The sequence below is a fragment of the Pteronotus mesoamericanus genome, unplaced genomic scaffold (assembly GCF_021234165.1).
Source record: "Pteronotus mesoamericanus isolate MK-2021 breed Mesoamerican mustached bat unplaced genomic scaffold, CSHL_Meso_final contig_221, whole genome shotgun sequence".
Taxonomy (NCBI): Eukaryota; Metazoa; Chordata; class Mammalia; order Chiroptera; family Mormoopidae; genus Pteronotus; species Pteronotus mesoamericanus.
In genome coordinates, this window is record NW_026555092.1 from 12,805,133 (window position 1) to 12,825,672 (window position 20,540).

General features: G+C 52.5%; 1 protein-coding gene across 2 annotated transcripts in view; it reads right to left on the reverse strand.

Moving 5' to 3' along the window:
- GRIK3 (glutamate ionotropic receptor kainate type subunit 3) overlaps positions 1-20,540 on the reverse strand; it is a 210,623-nt gene that overhangs the window by 42,778 nt on the left and 147,305 nt on the right. For both annotated transcript variants that reach the window (XM_054571562.1, XM_054571563.1), the window contains exons 5-8: positions 18,679-18,732; positions 8,283-8,456; positions 7,476-7,619; positions 1,270-1,377 (exon numbers count right to left, since the gene is read on the reverse strand). In XM_054571562.1, coding sequence (XP_054427537.1) covers positions 1,270-1,377; positions 7,476-7,619; positions 8,283-8,456; positions 18,679-18,732 — 480 coding nt within the window. The remainder of the gene's footprint in view (positions 1-1,269; positions 1,378-7,475; positions 7,620-8,282; positions 8,457-18,678; positions 18,733-20,540) is intronic.

Genomic DNA, 20,540 nt, shown 5'->3' on the forward strand with positions numbered 1-20,540 from the left:
TGGTCCCATGAATCTCTGGGAAACTCAGGAATGAAGGGAATAACCTTGACCACAAGGTGCAACCCAGGCAGAGCCACATCAGTGTAAGAGGGGATGAACCAAGGAGACAGGGGCCATTCCTGCCACCAGGGCGATGGATCGCATGGGGAAAGGGCCCCGGGGTGCAAGAGAAGGGCCTGTGGCTGGACCGTGGGGATGGTGCAGGGGACAGTGGAGACTAGGCCTAGAGAGGAAGGTTGGGGCTTCTTGGAGAAACTTAAAGGCTGGCAGAGGGGCTGATGCTTACTGACTCAGCACTCGGGAGATGTGGGCAGTTTCAGAGCAGGGGAGAGCTGTGTGTTGGGAAGCTTCACCTGTGTGTACACTCAAATGGATGGAAGGCTCAGGGGTGGAGGTACAAAGCCGGTGGGAGTGTCAACAGAGCCTAAGGAAGAGGCCTGGACCAGGAAGCGCAGGGGGAAGAGGAATCAAGGGCTCCTGAAGGCCCACAGCCACCCAAGCTGGCCCCTGCACTTCCTGACCTGTGCTCCCACATTTTATGCACTCCCAGAGTCCAAGAGGTGGCTACCAGGGACCGGCCTGCTGTGGAAGGAGAGTGTGGCTGAGCTCCTGGCCCTGAGGTCCCAGGTAACACTGAGAATTGGGGGCTAATGATAAATTGCCCTTCTCAGTCCAGCGGCCTGATCCTGCCAGAAGATGCTGAAGGTCCCCAGGGGTCAGAATGGGGCCCATTAAAGACATTGCTATGGTAGTCAGATGGGGGTCCCCAGGCCCCAGGGGGCCTGCTTTCCTGTCCAAACTCCCTGAAATCATAAAGGCCTTAGCAGTTCAGAAACCACACGCTTCAACCTCTCTGCAAGAGTGAGTCACCTCCAGCGTGCCAGGCAAGCAATTACTTTGTCTGATTTTTTGCTTAAATGCCTCCAGTGACAGTGAGCTCACTACTCCTCAGGCAGGCACCCCTGGTCCTTAGAAAGTTTCTCTTACCCAAGGACATGTCTGTCCCTCTGTCCCGTGACAGCACTGAAGAGACTTAAGGGACAGTTTGTCTGCCCCATGAGCCTTCTATTACTTTTCCCACTTCAAACATCCCTCATGGCCTGCGGTCCAACGGTTTGGGTGTCTGTCATGGCCAGGCCACTGGGTTATGCACCCCTCGTCTTACCAGGGCTTTGTGTTCTCTAAGGGTCAAGGCACAGGCCACACCCCAGGCGGCATCGAGCCGGCTGCACTAGGTCTCACCCCCCTCCTGCTCCTGAGCCCACGCACCTTCTCCAGGCCGTCCTCCTTCAGGCTGATGATGTCCAGATCGAAATCGGTCCGTAAGCCACTGGTTTTGTTGAAAACAATCCGTCCAGTTAATCCTTCCCATTGAGCCTGCCGGAGAGGAGAGGGCAGAGCGGCAATTCCTCGGGCTCATAAATCATCATTCGGTACAACTGTACAATGCTTCATTTTAATTACTCCTTGCACTGATACTGTTCCCCCAAGACCATGATTAATTAATAATCACCTCCATCATTGCTCGGGCTGTGGTGCGAGCCAGCGATTTCCATAAATTCTATTATGCTCTTTAGCCAGCTTTACATTTGCACCTTCTCGTGTACAACATCGATCTCAGACGCGCTCAAATGAGGCCCTGCCTCGAAGCCACGAGCAGGGGAAGCCCGTGTCAGATCCCCAGAGAGGGGCAGGGAGGCAGGCGGGTGGAGCAGGGCAGGCGAGACCTGCTGAGAGGCAGAAAAGCCAAGGGGCCAAGTTGGCCCCTGGCTGGAAGACCAAACGCTGGGAGTGGTCCCCAGAGAGCTAGGGGAGCCAAAGGGGGTTGGCCTTCCACCCTCAGCCCCAGCCCTGTGGCATCAGAATGGGGTCAACCGCAATTAGCTGTGTGACTTTGGGAATTTCACTGCACTCCTGACTCAGTTTCTTCATCTATAAGATGAAACCAATAATAGTACACATCTCACCAACATAGGATGAGGGTGAAATGAGGTAAAATACTCAGAGTGGTGCCTGGTAGAACCGGAGCCCTGAATAAAATGGTAGATTTTCATGAGCATCATTAACACAGAGACAGGCGGACAGAGGTTCAGAGAAGGTTCAGGACTCCAACTGAGAAAAGCTCCATCTTTTATACAGATCAGAGGTTGGCAAACTACTTGCCCAATGCCTGTTTTTATAAACAGTTTCGTAGCTCACAGCCATGTCCACGTGTTTACCTATTGTCTTTGGCAGTTGTTTTTGCTACAATTTTGGAGCTGAATAGTTATAACAGAGACCGTCTGGCCTGCGAAGCCTAAAATATTTACAATCTGGCCCTTTGCAAGAAACGTTTGCAGACTCTGTTCCAGAGGGTACCTCTGGTGGGCCGAGAGAGTCAGTTCTGCACGGTACTTCGTGCTGCACACGCCATGGGACCTCCGCAGCTATCCTGGCAGGTGAGTACCATTTTACAGATGAGGAAGCAGCAGGCCTGGAGGGCCCCTCAAGCTCACAGAGCAGAAAAGAGGAAGAACCAAGCTGGAGCCAGCGCTCTGGGGCCCCGCCCTTCAGGCTGGGTTGGTTTCCTCCTCTCCTTCCTTTCCCTCCTTCTTGGGGTTAGGGTGCAGTAAGCACATGGGTAAAAGCCCGGGATGGGTGGCTCTCTGTGTCTGGGGATGGAACCAGCCAAACCATCTGGAGTCCTTGGGAACAGAGGCGGACTGGGAGTTCAGAGAGGCAGACAATCTCGGGGCTCGTACGGTCATGGCTCGCTGGCCTGAGGGCCCAGAACAGCAGGGGAGGGGTCTGACTGTCAGAGTCTGTGTGCGGCAGCACTGAGCTCACCACGCTGGGGCCATGGTCCCTTACAGGTTCTGAGAAAGGCTCCCAGTCTCTCCCTGGTTGAATGTCTCCTGTACCCCTGCTTACACTCATACTTTCACACACAAGTTCATGAGTTCACAGATCCAGACCCATGGAGGCGTATCTGTTGATCCCAAACTAAAACTCTTGGGAATCTATAAGCCTGTGAGCAGCCCTAAGGCACTGGAAGGTCTTCCTAAGCGCCTAGGTGGGCGAATGGGTATACTAACCCAGCGCTTTGCACAAGGAATCGAACCTCTCTGAGCTTCAGGGAGGGGAAAATTACCTATTCCCCTCAGATTGCGTTCAAGTGGGTGTGTAAGTGCTGAGCACAGTGCCTGACACGATGTAGTACCCCTTTACCTGCGGTTTGCTCTCCACGGTTTCCGTTGCCTGTGGTCCTTACATATTACATTAAAAATTCCAGAAATAGACAATTTATAGGTTTCAAATGGCATGCCACCCAGGGTAGCACGATGAAATCCTCCCTTTCTTCAGCATATTCACGCTGTATACACGCCCCACCCGTTAGTCACTTAGTAGTGGCCTGGGTTATCAGAGCGACTGTCAAGGTGTGGCAGTGCTTGTGTTCAAGCATCTCTTGTTTCACTTAATACTGACCTCAAAGGGCAAGAGTAGTGATGCTGGCCACTCGCATATGTCAAAGAGAAATTGTCAAGTGCTTCCTTTAAGTGAAATGGTGAAAGTTCTTGACTTAATAAGGAAAAAAATTGTATGCTGAGGCTGCTAAGATCTATGCTAAGAACAAATCTACCATGACATTGTCTAATTTATAAATTAAACTATCATAGGTAGGTATGTATAGGATAAACCTACATACATACATACATATATGGGTGTGTGTATATATATATGTGTGTGTGTGTGTGTATATATATATGTATATATATGATCCAATACTGTGTGCGGTTTCAGGCACCCACTGAGGAAGGTGGCAGAAAGTATCCCCTGCAGATAAGGGGGGACTACTATACACACTACACACAGTCCTCACCAAGTGTTATATATTACTCTTTCCCCTTGTTGCTTCCTTCCAGCTCCTCCATTGGATTAGGGCTGGCCCTCGGCTGAGGGGGGAGGGGCTCACACGGGCCAAGGCCTGAGGCCTCAGTGGAAACCGTGTCACAGGGGACTCATCTCTGCCTGAGCTCCCTCAGTTCTCACCACAACCCTGCCAGGTGGGTGTCACCATCGCCCCATTTTAAAGTCACGGGCACTGAGGCTCAAACAGGGACTGAGCTGTGCAGGCCCCAAGCAATGGTGGCGCCAATGCCCTCTCTGCAGGGGCAAAGCCGAAGAGCACGGGGTCATTGCTTCCAAGTCGAATGGGGAGATCTGTGGAGCTCGGGGAAGACCTATACATCAGAGAAGGGGAAGACCACTGCTTCTGATCCCAAGGGCAGGCTCAGCTTCTCTCAGGCTGGCTCCCCTGTCCATCTGCCCCTCTCTCGGTCTGTGGGCTCCCACACCCTCAGGCTATCCCCTGGTCCCCAAGGGAAATCACAGCAGGTGCCTTCAATCCTGTACTCTTGAGGGGAGCCTTCCTCCTTGTCAACTACAGAGGAATTAAATGCCAGCAGGTGCACTGCCTGCCTGTGGGCGGTGGGTAGGGCCAGGGCCAGGGCAGGGAGCCACTGGCGGCTCCTCCCCGTGACATTTCCCGGCCCTCCCGCCCCTTCCAGCTGAGGCTTAGGACTCACTAAATGAAAGATGCTTCACACGCTCTGAACTCCGGCCTGGCATTTTCCAGCTCCTCTCGGAAATGCCAAGTCTTTAAAATGATTTACTGTCATGCAGTCAGAAGGAGAGACGGGCAGCTTGGGAATGGTCTGAGGGAAGACGGTGTTGGGCTCCCGCAGGGCACCTGGGGCCCATCGCTGGCCAGCTGTGGGACTGTGGGCCAGCCACGCGGCTGCTCTAGGCCTCGGTCTCCACACCCTAGGGCAGAGATTTCCAGCCACTGTGCCGCGGCACACTAGCGTGCTGCAGGAATTTTTAAAACATGCAATACCTGACTATTAAGTCAGGGGCACTGACCTCTTTTCCCTTAGATTGTCAAATGAAAAAATGACAACAAGCAACACAATAGGCATCCAGTGCGAATAAATCAAAATTATACCTGTTCTTTTTTTCTGTGAGGTTGGCAAAAAATATATTTTTTGGTATTCCGCATAATTTTAGTAATGAACTTACGTGTGCCATGAGATTAAAAAAGGTTGAAAATCGCTGCCTTAAGGTAAGACAAAGATATTTCTGAAAGGGGTCTCTAAGTGTGTGAGTGGTGGGGCCGTTCACTGGGCGGGGGCCAGGCACACCGGCACGGGCCTACCAGCCTCTGGAGAGAAGGGAGCCCCCTCTTCTACGGTGTGGACAGTGAGGATTCTGCCCTCATGTGGGCCTTACCACGGGGCCTCAAGCATTCCGAGGGGTGAGAGGTAAACAAACAGAATAGAGGTTCCTGAAACTATGATCTTCTTTCGCTAAAAACCCAAGACAGAACAAGAAGCCATAGGCATGACAGTCATGATGACAGAAACAATAATAATCGCAGTTGATCTGCTTGGGACTTGCTCTGTGCCAGGCGGTGTCCTGGTTTCATACCCACCATAACTTACTTAATCCTGTAACAACCCTGGTATTATTGCTACTGTACAGAGGAGGACGTGGGGCACAGAGAGGTTCAGTAACTTGTCTAAGGTCACGTAGCCCCAAAATAGTTATCTTCAAAGCTACTCTTGTCTGTGTCCTGAGGGTTCCAGGGTTGTGGCCCGAGTCACCAGACCCTCACATGGCCTCCGGCTACCTTGCGGTAGGCTTGCCAAGGAAGGAAGTATGGGAGGTAGGAGTCAGGCCTCGTAGACTCTGAGAATAAGCCAATGATCACGCGGGCCAACCAGGCCTTGTTCAGGGCAGTGGGCAATCGAACTTCCTCTGAAGTTTTGAGGGGGTCAATGAGAAGGGACCATCATGGTCCTCTTGTACCAGAACAACTGATACCAGCATCCCTTCCAGGAGTGAGGGAACTGGGGCCAAGGACTTAATGGCTCCCTCACAGCGACTATGAGATGGCATTTGCCTGGTGGTGAAACTGACATGGGGGATGTCCAAGAACTTGCCTAAAGCCACACAGCTGGGGAGAGGGAGAGAGAGACGCCAAAGGCACCTGTATCAAACTCTCAAGGCCGTGCCTCGTCCATATTCCTGCTGGTGTCATTCTAAAGTGCAGGAGGAGCTGTCACGGCCCTCATCCCAAGCAGCAACAGCGAGCGAGTGAGGGATCTCCGGGAAAGCCGCCCTGTCCACTGAGTAGAAGGCGGTGGCTTCCTTTATTATTTACTCTTGGAGCACTGCCTTCCTTTTGGTGCTGGAGACCCTCACTAATGTGGTGACTTCACTGACCTCTGCCCAATCGATGAGCTCAGTGAGCACAGGGGCTCTCCTGCTTTAGCTCGCTGCCAGCACCCGGCAGGCCCGCACTCTATTGAATATACGAACTCCCACGGCAGCTGGCTTCCTTTCAGGCCCACAGCGATGGCTACAAAGAGACTGTCTATATGGAGCCCTCCTGGACAGCTTCCCCTAAGTGCAGCTGGTGTTGCCCTGACAGGGTCACTCTCTCTGACCCAGAATCTCCCTGCCCAGATCTCATCCCCATGAACCTTCTTCATCCACCATTTACTGGGATTTGACTGGGCCCAGCCCTGGGCTAGGTGCTTGGTGCATGGTTTTCCACTGTCTTCCCAACAACCCTTTGAGGCAGGCACACATACCATCGTCATGATATACTGAGGAAACTGAAGATCAAAGGGTCAGTCATCTCAGCCAAAGTCACAGAGCCCAGACTTTAGCTTCCTCCATCTGTAAAATGGGAGCAATAAACTGCCATCCATAGTTTACAAGGACAGCGGTTCTGGAGAGTCCTTGGAAATTAAAAGTAGGCCTGGTGTGTTTCCATGGCCACCTTCTCAGCAGCAGGACAGGTTTCTGCTCTCTGGTCCCATGGAATCAGCTCCACAGATGAGCTTTCTCCACAGTTGCCATGGTGCCAGGAGAGCTAGGCGCTGGCAGAGACCCGGGCTTGGGAAGTTGCTCAGTGGGCCCATGATGTAAGGAGGAGTTTGTGGGGCTGACTGTTATTTACTGAGCCTCCTCTACCTTCTGTGCTGCACTAAGCATTTTCCATGTGGTCCCCTTTCATCTTCACAGCATCTCCATGAGGTTGGAGCGCTTCATGCCGCATTGTACAAACGAGACAACCAAGGCTCAGCAAGGTTCTTGAGTTTGCCCAAGGTCACACAACAGGAGGCGGAGACCCTCATCTGGTGTACTTTAAGCCCATGCTGTGTCCTGCTGATAATGCTGACCACCCACTGAATGCCTACTATGTGCCAAGGACTTAGCCTTTCAATTACCCTATAAGATTGGTAAGATCGGCCTTAACACACCTGTTTTCACCCAAGGAAACTGAGGCTCAGAGATGTGAGGCAACTGGCCCAAGTTCATGTGGATTGAAAATGGAATCTGACTCCCAAACCTGGGCCCTCAGCTGCTGTGCAGCACTGACCACCCCCAGGGAGATGGCCTTGGTTGGGGGCGTGGGGAGCACTTACCTCCTTGATGAAATTCATGAAGCGGCCACCAAAGCGCCAAGCCTTATGCCGGTGGCATTGTAGGGAGTTCACGGTCATCTGGGGCGCCCTCTGGTAGCACACGGACACGATGTGGACGGCGTCGTACAGTAAGGCTGCGTCAGTCTGGAGGGGAACACCCAGGGCCTGCCTGAGAACCGCTCCCAAGAGGTCTATGCCCACCCTGCCCTGTCCCCACCCCTCCCCGACCACGGACACATGGAGTCCTGGTCAGGGAAAGGCCATGAAGCCCTAGAAGTGACCCTGTCCATGGTGAGAGGCCAGGCGTGGGTTGGCTCTGCGGCTCCGCAGGCACCCAACTCCCACCCTCTGCAGCTCAGGCCTCCTGGCAGCCCCCCCACCCGATCCCTCCACCCTGCTGTTGTCTGGGCCCCACCCACACTGTCCCCTTCCTGCCTCCCCAGCCTCTGCTGGTCCTGGCCAAGGGTCCTCCAAGCCCAGGATCCACTGGTCCTTACCCCAGCTCTCTGTAACCAGCTGTTTGTCTGCCTGTATTCCCAACCCTGGGATGGACTATATCTGCCTTTCTGTCCTGGCCTCCCGCATAAGGTCCAGCTGACACACAGCAGGTCATGAGAAAGAGGGTGTGGGAGGGAAGAAAGAGAAAGGGAGGGGGGAGAGAAGGATGGAAAGAGTAAAGAAGGAGAGATGGGAAGGAGGAAGGAAGGGTGGAAGGAAGGAAGGAAGGCGAGAAGGGAGGACGGAAGAAGAGAAGGGAGGAAGGAAGGAAGGGGGGAAGGAAAGGGGGCGCCCACCCCGCTGCCATACCATCATCACTCCGTCCAACAGGCCGGACTCTGCTCGGGGAGCTGCCTGCAGCCGCTCCATGGACCACTTCTCCACGATGGCGGAGACATGTGGGTTGTCCACGTTGAGGATCCGGAACCCTGTCAGGTTCACCCCCGAGTAACGGTAGGGCTCCAGGTCTAATGCATAAAGATCCTGACAGAGAGGGGTTCATGGACATAAAGGTGCGTTCGCTGTAATCTCCAGCCCGCCGACCCACACTCCCTGCTTGCTGTCCCCCGGTGCCCTCCCTGCAGCCGCCCGGAGGCCCCGGGGAGGTGAGGCCGTGGAAAGTGCGGGAGCACTGCACTGGGGGCGGGGGGGTAGATTGCAACCCTCTGACTGCCCGGTGGTCTACCCCATGAACTCACTGCTGGGCCTCGGGCAAGGCTCTCCACCTGTTTCTTCATCTAACAAATGGGGGCTGTGCCTCCTTTCTAGGACCTGGTGAAGCAGTTCATATAAAAGGCCCAGCCTCGAACATCAAAGTAGCTTGGTAATAGTCACAATAGTCTTTTCCTCCAATGTGGGAGGCCCACTTTGTGGTGCTGGGTTGGGGCATCTGTAAGTTACCCAGAGTGAGGCTGAAGGAAGTATTTTATTTCCCAAAGGAGGGTATTTTAAAAATCTTTTCTGCCAGGGATTCAAAGAGTACAACTGCCCTTGTCTCCTCCCCTCCCCTTGTCTCCATCACAAGCCAGGGCCTCCTCACCCCCTGCCTCCTAGACTCCGCTGATGGGTGGTGAGCCTGTCTGTCTGCGGCCGGGCCATGTCCAGTCTGGTGCAATGGGCAGGCCAGGAAAACAGGCCTTACTGCATGGGGCAGCCCAGCCTCAGCCTCCCCCTGCAGCTCCAGGGAAGGGGGTCAGACACAGAGGGAGAAGCCAGGTGCAACGCTGAAAAGAGATGGTGTGTGGGCGCTGGGGTGTGGTAACATGAGCAGAACAGAGCTCTGTCCCATTAGGAAAACTTGCCCCAAACTTGAAAATAAGGCAGGAGAACAGCATGGAAACATGGTTTACCTGCCCGCCCAGGGTTGTGCGATTCTCCCAGAGAACACACCTGGGTTTGACTTCACTCTCAGCTACTGGCTAAAGGCAGGCTCAGACCTTGAGTTCACATCTAGAGTTTTGTCCATAAAAGAGATAAACTCCACAGTTGTGGTTTTATTGCCCTCTGGGATGTTAATCCATTTTGTATCTAACCTAGCAGCCTTGCTCTGTTTTTCCCCACCAAATACCAAAGTATGCAGTCCCTCCAAAGCCCCTTGAGCCAGCACTGCCGCCTTACTGGTGCCATTGTTAATGAGTTGATGCATCTTTGGCACAGCTTTCATTTTATAGTCTATTTTTTAAACTGTTTGAAAAAATATACTTTGACACTCTAGGTCAGTCCCATCCCACTAGTGGGCAAACTGAGTCCAAAGGTTGTTGTCTGAGCTCTTCCTCACCTACTCTCTATTCTCTACAATCTTCCCCTGCCAAGCTGCTGACCCCTTGTTTGTCCTCTCTCCTGGGTCCTCAGGCTTAGTCACTCCACCCCATGCTTTGGGATAGTGGCTGGGGACACCCCCTTGCCTCTCCATGGCTGCAGACATCAGGAGGAACACCTGGCCCCATCCAAGTTTGTGCTTCGGTTAAGTTGATGATGGCTCGTGGAAAGGTGACAAGTGATAAAACCTGGAGCCACAGAGCGGCTCTCACTCTGTGCTGGCTTCCTCTGGTCTCTGAAATCTTCCTGATGTTAAACTCATCCTGTTCTTCCTGAACCCTTCTGAAATGCACTGTTGGTTTCCTCTTGGCAGGTTTAGGGAGTAGGGAACAGGCTTAGACAGGCTTGAGCACAAGCAAGAAAGTTTGGTCCCAGCCTTGCCCCCAAAATATGGCCCTGATTCTAGGCCAGGGTTTGGGATGGGTAAGGGGCTGCGTGGGAGTGGGAAGCAGAGTCTTGAGCAGATGGGAGATCTCTACTGAACTGGCCAGAGTGTGTCTATGTGGCCTTAATCTCAGTGGGAATGCAGGGCGGTCGCTTTGCTCAGTCCTGTATGGAGAGTGTATCATCTAATCTCCATGATCACTTGTAAAGTGGGTTTTTAACAGTATCCCTTTTCTACGGATGAAGAAACAAGGCCAGAGGGGTGAGGGGAGTTGCCTACAGTCATAAAGCTCATCAAGGTAGAGCAGAATTTGTACTCTGTTTCAAGTCTGTTTCAATGGTGTGTTGGAGCTGGCTCACACTAGCTTGTGAGAGCTCAGTTAGCACTTCTCCTTGACTCTGCGTTCGGTGGCATCACATTAGTAGCTTCATATTCACCATCATGGGAGTATTTACACCACAGAAATTGGCAAGCACTACAAACCTGGCTTTTCCCCACCTTTTGGGGAGGTGGTTGTTCACATTTACTAGTACACCATTGTCTGTTCTACTCAAAAATCACTGTGCTTTATGTTCACAGTCATTGTCAAAGACAAGATATTCATCACAAGTGTCTTTGGAGCTTTTTGGGGAACACATAGGCCACAGAACATCTGGGTGGGGCCTGGAACACCTGTGTTTTGAAAAACCATTCATCTAAGCTATTACTTCTGACTAGGAAACACATAGAGTGAGGTTTGGGCTTAGATGGGGATACCTGTGGGACCAGAAGGGGAGCAGCAAGGGCTGGGGAGGACACAGCTGGGAGGAAGGCTTCTCTTCCCATGGCTCCTCCCAGAATACAGCTCACTGCGGTGACCCCAGGGAATGGTGAGGAATAGAAACCATGAGGCCAGGCCAACTAGGTTCAAGTTTCATCTGCTCTCATTGCCCCGGTTTCCTCATTTGCAAAATGGGGATGACAGTAGTACCTACGACAATAGGGTTGTCATGAGGAAGAAAGGGGTTAAGAGATGGGCTGAGAACACACCTGGTACCTAATAGACAGAGCCCCCAGGGACATTACTGGGTTACTGGAGGAGAGAGGCAAATGTTATTTCCTTCCTGCCTTGGCCCTCTTGGCAACATAAAGACAATCAGGATGAGCTAACGTTTATTGAGCACCTATAAACCTCAGAACCACAGGCTTTGTTCTAAGTATCTTCTATGTATTAACACAGTTCACAGCCCTATCTTACAAGAAGGGTGGTATTATCACCCAATTTTAGAGAACTGAATTGCAGAGAGATTAGGTCTTATGCTCAAGGCTACATGATGGGGAGCAATGACATTAAACCCTCTCTGCCTTATGATAATACATATCCCCCCAGCTCCAAGTTTATATTACAGTCAATGCGTCCCCCACCCCCTGGCATTCAGAGGGGTCTTTCTGAAGGATGAATCCTTGTCACTCCTGTGCTAGGCATATTTCAATGGATCCTTATTGCCTTCTCAGAAAAAAGTACAAATTCCTTTGTATAGTTTACAAAGCTCTTAGTCCCTCCAGCCTCACTTTTCTTCCCACTCACTTTCCTTCCCTCCCATTTTCTTGCCCAGAAACACTAAACTATTTTCGTCCCCTTTTCCCATTCCTCACAGGCCCCTGCCCCATCATGTGGCTTCTCATTCCCTGAGCCAGTACCTTTGTGTGTGTTTGATCCCTAGGCTAGAGCAACTGTCTTCTCAACTCTTCTTGGGTGGGCTATTTTCTGAGGTTCAGCTCAAGTGTTGCCTTTTGTGGGAGGCCTCCCTGACTACGCCTCTACACTGTACATGTGTACGATAGGGTGGGTCAGGGGTGTGTCTGCTCTGACCCTGGGGCCTTTGGGAATTTACCCCACTGATAACAATGGTCTTTGTCCGGGTCTGTCTCCTGTATGAGCCCTTGAGCCAAATACTCCTGTCAACCAAAGTGGAAGGAAGGCTCAGCTTAAGCAAGAAGCTTTCTGGGGCACCTACACATCCCTGGGAAGAGTCTGAGGTGGAGAGACTAGTGTTTCACACCCTGCTCTCAGGGCGTGCTCTTGATGAGGCTGAAGTGAGAAGTGGTTTGGTAAATTACCGGGGGTGGAGGATGAAACCTGCAAGAGGATTGTTTTAGGAACTAAACCACTTTTGAAGGAGGTAGGTCTGAAAAGATGGGGGGATTTTGTTTTGCAAAGTGGTGTCTCCAAGTCTGGGGCCAGAGTTGAACTGTTGGGGCCATGGGAGAGAAGCTGAGCTCTGCCCCCAGGGGGGCGTCCTCCTCACTCATCCCCTGTGCGGGGCTCAGCCTCCTCTCCAATTCTGTGTGTATGTGACACCTAAGGCCTGAAAGATGCCAAAGCATTAGCCTGGGTAGGGCCTCTGTGACTTGGCTCTCCCTCCTCTAGGACCAGAAGACAACTGGACTCAGTGGGAAGGGTGGCATCTTTGGCTTTAGTGGGGACTTGGGTGCTGGTAACAATAGCTCTTCCGGTCTCCAGGTGCAGCCTTGGTCTGCTGACACGCACAGGCTGTACCAAGGGCGTCTGACATTTTGGCATCTCTGGGCCACAGTGAAGAGTTGTCTTGGGCCACACATTAACTACACAAACACTAAGGAAAACAAAAAAAATCTCATCATGTTTTAAGTAAATTTACAATTTTATGTTGGGCTGCATTCATAGCCACCCCAGGCCGCATGCGGCCTGAGGATCATGGGTGGGGCACCCCTGCTAGGCGACCACACACAGCCTGGGAGGCGGCACGATGGGGTGGCCGTGCTGGGGTCACCTTCCTCCCTGTCACCTCGAGCCTGGCCAGGCTTTGCTGCAAAGTGCTGGAGGACTTGTGGCACCAAATGCGCCATCCTGTGACATGAGGGCAGTGACAACAGGGAGCTGGTAAAGAGGCCTCTTTGTCCAGTTCCAATTTTTTTTATCCAAACTGCCCCAGGCTGAGACCTCAAATGCTGTACACAGTGAACTGTGCGCAACCTTGCTGCTTGGCAGAAAGTTGCTGTTCTCCATGCCAAATGTTGACACACTGAATTCAGTATCGACGAGGGACCTTTTAGAAACATTCAGCATAACATAATAGACTAATTCATTAGCACCCCATGGGTCTGACTGGGTAGAAGCTGAAGCTCGGAAAACATCGCCTTAAGGAATGACAGATGAAAATATCTTCCCCATGATATAACTGTTATTGCTGGGAAGTGGCATTAATTGTGATTGCTTATCTATTAATTTATTATAATTCTTTTTTCACCTCCAGGCTTTTACCTACACGTGACATGTACCAGGGGCTCAGCTGGGGCTGATTAACGTGGGGTTATCTGGGAATGGCTCGAAGCTGGCTGGGACAGATAATGGCAGCTGGGGTGATTAAAATGTCTTCTGCATGGGAGAAGAAAATTTGGAGGATTTTTTAGAGGCGAAGGGTTGGTGACATGGGTTTCCTAAAGGGAAGGAGATAAATGCCAAATGCCACTGCCTTCCTTCCCAATGCAGCCATGGCTGACCAACGGGCAGAGGTAGAATCTCCAGGTAGGCTCTTAAGTCAGCGAGGCTAGAAGGAAGGTCCTGGAATTGGAGCTGGAAGGGGGCCATGGGTTGGGGGAGAGGACCCAGGGGACATGGCGGTGCCCTGGCATGTGGAGGGCTGCTGGGAGGCACCCTGGTAGCTGCCCACCCCGCAAAACACTCCACCGCAGAACTTTTGTATTGGAGGGTCTGTGGTCCCTGGAAAGATCTGTTTTCCTTGAGTCTCAGAGAGGCGTGGGGAGGAAGGGAAGCCCACTGGAACAGCCGTGAGCAAGACTGGAAGTCAGAAGCCAAGGCCTCTGTCAGTGATCTGCTGTGAGATTCTGGGCAGTCACTCAACCTCTCTGGTCCCAGGCTTTCCCATCAATCAGCAGGGAACGCAAACTCTGCTCTGTGAAGAGGAAAGTCGGTGATGTGAAGAAAGGGCTTTGGAACCTGTGAAGTGTGGGCTCTGCTGGGATTTGTGGAGGCTCTGTTGACTCTATTAGTGTCAATCACCGGGCCGGGACCATCACAGCCAGGGAAGACCAGGCAACTTCTTGCAGGCTTTCAGCACGACAGGCTTCCGCAGAGGCTTGGAGCTGGACAGCTCCCAGCCAAAAGCAACCCTTGCTCCACCTCTTTCTTGCTGGGCGACCTCTCTGAGCCTCGGTTTCTACTCTTCTGTAAAACGGGGAGAGCTATACCTCCCTTGGAGGGTTGCGTTTGGATGAGATAAGGTATGCTGAGTACACAGAAAACGTAAGCAGGAGTTTATTTAATTAATCGATTTAACTCATACAGAGAATTAAATGCCAAGCACTTTTCTAAGCGCTTTACTAATGTCAACATATTTAATGCTCAGCACAACCATCCTATGGGTTGTACGGTTATTCTACAGTTTTATAGATGAGGCTTAGAGAGGTGAGGTGACCTGCCCGAGGGAGTGAAAGACTCTCAATTATAATTCAGGTGCACAGGCTGGCGCCAGGGTGTATGGTCTTAACTGTTGCTGTGACAAAGATGCTGACAATTTCACTGATTACTTACTACTTCGTATTGTAGTCATTTATTCATTCAGACATTTGTGAGCACCTACCAACGTATTGGAGATACAGAGGTGAATCGGGTCCAGTCCTTGATATATGTATGGAAGGAAGCCTACCAGCTGGAACGCTTTGTGTTGAATCCATCTCTGCACACCCCTTCATATCCAAGTGCCTAGCTGTGGGGTAGCTCAGGACATGACCCCTCCACAACCTCAAAGAACAGGTGGCTGACTGGCCAGCAGCCATGAGGAATGAGGAAAACAGTCTGTATCTGGATGTCCCAGCCCTCTCAAGGCCTCTGTGTCTCAAGGCTCCTGTGTTTATCACAAACCTGGAGAATTTCCACTTGCCACTGCTGTTCCCTCTACTGCTGCCACGCCCTCCCTAACCCTATAAGTAGCACCAAGGCTGGAGGTGGGGTGCAGCCTCTCTTGCCCGCCCTGCCACCATCGGTAAAGTGAATAATAAAATGGCAGGTCCACATCTGCTGGTCCTCCAGAATTTTTTTTTTTTTTAATATCATGAATACAAGTACAGCTCCTGGCTGGAAGCCTCTGCATTACACTAGCTCAGTACCGAGGACCTAGAGAGCATTTGAATAGGCTGTTAGCTAAGTGAGTAAATGAATGACTGAATTAAGGAAATGAAAACTGAGAAGCAGACACTGCTCCTCCCTGAAAGAACTCCAGCTGTGACCCTCACTGGGCAATGGCACTGCACTGACGAGGAGGGAACTGGGGCACTGCCTTCCACAGACTCTTGCCTAGGAGGCTGGGCTACAGGGCTGCGGGTCCAACTCTGCAGGCCCTGAGGGGACACCCCTTCTGGCCTCGGAGTGAGGCATGAGCCCTGTGGAGATGGCTTTAATGGAATGCTCAGAGCTAGGACCAGGAAGAAAGCCTAACCATTGAGTGGGCTTAACCGCAGGCCCTGTGTGGACAGAGTGGGCGAGGGGTCACGCTCAGGGGTGGATGAGATGTGTGAATTTTGTTCCTGCTGTTTCTAAAAGGAACTCCCCGTGCCCCACGCTTTCTGTGTGGCGCCCATGTCTTGGATTCTGTGAGCCCAATGCACACCGCCACCTCCCACCAACAGACCTCAGCTGATGGGCCAAGGAGTGGTCACCTGTCCCAAGGGTGGTTTTTACATTCTGGCTGATGCCCCAGCAAGCACTCTAGGGACATTTGAAAATACAGGGTGGCATTTATGGTGGGCAGAACATTCTGGAATAATGCACTATCCAGCCCCAAATGCCTATATAGTGCCCTAGTGAGAAATACTGACTGGGGCTTGGCCAGTCAGCAGTCCGACATGGGGGAGGTGGGCAGCACTCAAGAGGATGAGGTGGCAGAGGTGGAATGGACGGTCGGCGGGAATGTGACGAGCCCAGGGCAGCTGTGATGTGCGGAAGTTTCTGGGGATGGAAACTTCAATTAAGGAGCAGAGGCCAAGAGCAGGGGGAGGAAGCAATAGGGAGAGAGGGGCCAGGAGGCAGAGACTGGCTACGTCTCAGTGCAAAGGGTTGGAACCCTCATTCTGTCAGATCCAGAGTTGCTTTGGATCTAGAACCATCCTTCCTGTCTGCTCTTGTGTCCTGATGGCTGATTCTCAAACCCCTGAACCCTTAACTAATGACTTCAGGTGACTTGAATAAGTTCTGCTCCTTACACCCAAAAAAGACCAAACAATGGATCTGAGGCCCTGAGCCATCACAGCGACTTATTCTCATTTTATAGACAAGAAAACGGAGACCCAGGGAGTTAAGTAATCCGCACCCATGATAGAGCAGGGACTCTCATCCTTATCTGTGCGTCCAAGGCTTGCTCCCCTCGTGTGTGCAGGGTAGATGGGCATGGTCTGCAGTGGACCTCAGCAGTCCTGGCCCATCTGCCTGCTCCTACAATGTCCCCTGGTCCCTCCCCTGTATTTTCTCATCATGGACCCAAGGGCTTTGTCATAGCAACTCAGAGTGGTGAGAACTCAGGGACCTGAGCCAGCGGGATATAGGTGTGAGCTGAACTACTGACACAGAGCTAAACTGCTGATTGGACCCCGAATGGCCAGAAGTTGGTCTCAGCCCTCGAGGAGCCCAGGACAGAGTGGACAGGGCTGCTGTGCCAGGGACAGGGCTTTGGGCTCCTGGAATGTGCCCCACCGCACCTTCCCAGCCTTGCTCCTCTGCCCTCCCTGCAACTCCACACAGAGGTGGAATGCCAGGGACCTGGTGGCCTCATCCTTCAGCCTCCAATGACTTTCCAGGATATAGCATGGCTGGGAGAAGCCAGCTTGGGTGGGCAGAAACCCAGAAGGGACTAGGGAGAAAGGTGTCTGGTCTCAGTCACCAGCTTCTGGGATCCCTTCCTGCTTGCATGCCCCCTGGCAGGTCTCCAGGTCTGAGCCCTGGATCAGGAGAATATGCAAGGTGGTTCCTGAGCTCTGCCATGGGTACAGGGCGCAGTGGGTGCGGGGTGGAGGGAAAGTGCCAAGCAGTGGTGTGCTGGTAAATGCTTAACAACCAGCTCTCAGGGGATAAGGGGTAAAAACCCCTAATTTGTAGTTTTTACCAACTTCTGTAGTATGAATACTCCCATGGCAGCCAATTTCCAGCCATCTATGTGATATTACTAAACGTGGAGTTGGGAAGAGATGAACACAATTCGCTCCCACGGTCTGCCAGAGCGAGCCAGCTCCAGCTCTCCACCAGAGAGCTGACCTGCCTCCTAGCCTTTGCTTATGCTGTTCCCTCTATGTGGCACATCCTCCCTCTTTTTACTTGGAGAGCTTCTACTGATCCTTAAAGGCCCAGTTCAAGCATCTGCTTTCCAATAAAGCCTGCCTCAAATTTTCCACGTTCCACTAGGCCCTCAACATCTGGCCTCTCCTTCCACTCTGCCCCACGGCCATCTGTTGAAGCCTGTGAAGGCACAAGCCTGCTGTATAAGCTGGACAGAGAGATGCAGACTGGACAGGATGGGAGCTCCTTGAGGGCGGGGCCTCAGTGCCCGTCATCTTGAGATGCTCGGCTAAGCACACAGCTCAGGAAGGAACGTCAGCTGGGTGCTGGACGAATGAAGGAACACAGTCGGAGGCCGGCAGAGCTGCAGCGGCAAGGCTGATGCAGACTGTGGGTGCTTGTTTCAGCAACAGCGCGGCTGGCAGTGCTGTCACTTGGGGTGGGAAGAGTCCACCCCAAGCCCCTGTGAGGTCAGAAGGCACCTGGATGCAAGGCAGGGAGTCTGGGTGTTGGTGCTCCTTTGGCACAGGGATCTCTTTGTTCTGCTGATCTCAGACCACAGCTAATTATCCTAATGGGTTTAAATGGCCCTAAATGTTCTCAGAGTTTGGACAGGACCCATCTGGAGCCTGCAGGTGGGCTGGCTCAGCTGACAGTGAGTGGGCAGACTCTGATGTGGATGCTATAGGAATCCAAACTGGCCATTCTTGTTGTTGTGAGAGGCCTGAGACATGCGTGGGCTAGGGCTAGGAGCCAAGGGTCAGCATAATGTGAGCTAATACTCCCGCAGCTCTTCCATGAACGAGGAACTGCCTTCAGCATTTACTTTATTCATTTACTGGGTTCTCACAATCATCTTAGGAGGTAGAAACCATTGCTATGCCCATTTTGCAGAGGAAGAAACTGAGGCAGGGAGGTTAAATGACTTCCCCAAGGTCTCATGGCCGGTCAGCAGAGGGGCTTCTGTTCACACTGGCAGGTTCCAGAGTCCTTGCCCTTAGTCACACATAATGTAACTTCACCACGTGGGCGGGCCACCAAGACATCTCTGTGCCTATACTTGAGGGCACACCTCCAGCCTTAGGAAGGCAGGTCCAGCTCAGATCTCCTCGAGCTGCAGCACCTGTCCCTGCAAGGCTGACCATGTTCCAAGGGAGCCCCACCCCCAGCCCCAGCAGGACCCGGAGGTACATTACCAGAGTGGTGAATATGAAGTGGTAGTACTCGGTCATCATGCCCATGGCCATGGCCTGCGAGAGAGCAGAGCATCAACGAGCTGCAGGGACACTCGAGCATCCCCCTCCCAGGCCACCCCAGGGTGAGGACTGGCTGGCGGGACAGACTGACAGTGGGTTAGGGGAAGCTGGCCACTCAGAGGGGGATATTCTCTGAGACCCCTTCCACACAGTGACCGGGACTGGCTGGCAGACAGCAGTGGATTTCACACGTGAGCGAGCAGTACAATCACTTGGAACAGATTAAAATGCAGACTCTTGGGCCACACTCTCCAAAGATTCCAAATTCTGTAGGGCTGGGCAGGGCTGGGCAGGGCCTGGTTGTCCATCTTTTTAGAGAGCATCTCTGGGCCTGCTGCACAGTCCGAGACACCTTCTCAGGAGCCCTGACTCCACTCCCTGAGCTCAGCATCCCAGGTCTGAAGAAAGGTGTTCAGGGGTCCCTCCCCGACCTGCCCCGCCCAGCCCAAGAGGAGGGTCTGTCCTCTGCCTCAGCCTCCCAGCAAGGGCTGACCACAAACCAGGCCACGTGACTGCTGTGGAATTACTGTATACCATGGTGAAGCCTACATTTTATACATTTTGTATATTAGAAGTCTCTAATCTATAATACTAATGACTATATGCATTTTCTACAGAGTTCTTCAGAATGTTGAGCCCACAAAGTGCTCTGAAGGAAAAATGTCACTGGGTCAAGTGCACTTAGAAAATGCCACACATTTGCTCTCTCTCGTGGAGATTGACAACCCGCATCCACAGGTGAAAGGCTCAGAGAAGTCCTCGGTTGGCAGGCACTCTTGTCTTTGTGTAGTTCAGTGTTTAGCTGAGCCTGGAATCTTCATTTTAAATTATGTTTTCAATTGAGACAGACCTGGGAGTAAATGCGGACATGCAGGCTGGGTGACCTAGGGCCCGCGACTTTCCCCTGGAGCCTCAGTTTCCTCACCTGCCAGCTGGGCACAGTAACCAACCCCACTGCCCAGGGTGGCAGGAAATGAGGAGCTATGTGTACTTTGCTCAGACTCCTTAGTGACCCCAGGTTGTAATTGTCACCATTATTGGTACACACGCCGGGAAGAGAAGGGATGCTCTGGACACAGTTGGCTGGGAGAGTGGGGTTAAGGGATTGCTGGGGAGTGGTGTCCCCTTGACCATGACTTTAAAGCCGCCCCGCACCCAGTGCTGACCATGCGTCAGCATCAGGATAAATTCTTTCCTTGCCTCCTCTCCCTGAATCCTCTGTAACCGTGTGAGGTAGGGACAACTCACTCCACCCATAGAGGAGGGGGTGACTCTGCAGCCACTTGCTCTTGGTAAAAGGAGGACTCAAATTCTCCAATGAGCTTTATAATCAGCAGGTGAAGGAGGCTGGTGTGGGGCTTCTTCAGGGGACAACTGAGGCTGCCATTCTCTTGGGTACCCCTTGTGGGCTGCAATGAAGGATGGGACTTGAGCCCCACCTCCAACCTGGGCCTTGAACTACTCCCAGCCCTTGCTCAGCACCTCTTCCACTGTACTACATGTGCCCTCCCGGCCACCGGCCTCTCGAGGTGTCATGTGTCAAGACCCCCCAGAATACCTCCTCCAATCACCAGGGATGCTTTCTGGGACCAATTCCTTGCCTTTTGGCTCCCGTCGGTGTGTTCTGGTTTCTCCGTGGCACCCTTGGAAGGGGTTGTGGGCAATTTATCTGTTTCTTTGTTAGGAGGCTTGCAGAGCTTGGCCCTCGTTCCCAGCATGCCACACTAGGCTGTGTCCAGGACCAGGGGCCCGACCAGGAGTGGGAGCCATTCTCCTCTCCAACTGCCACTGCAGAGCCGAGC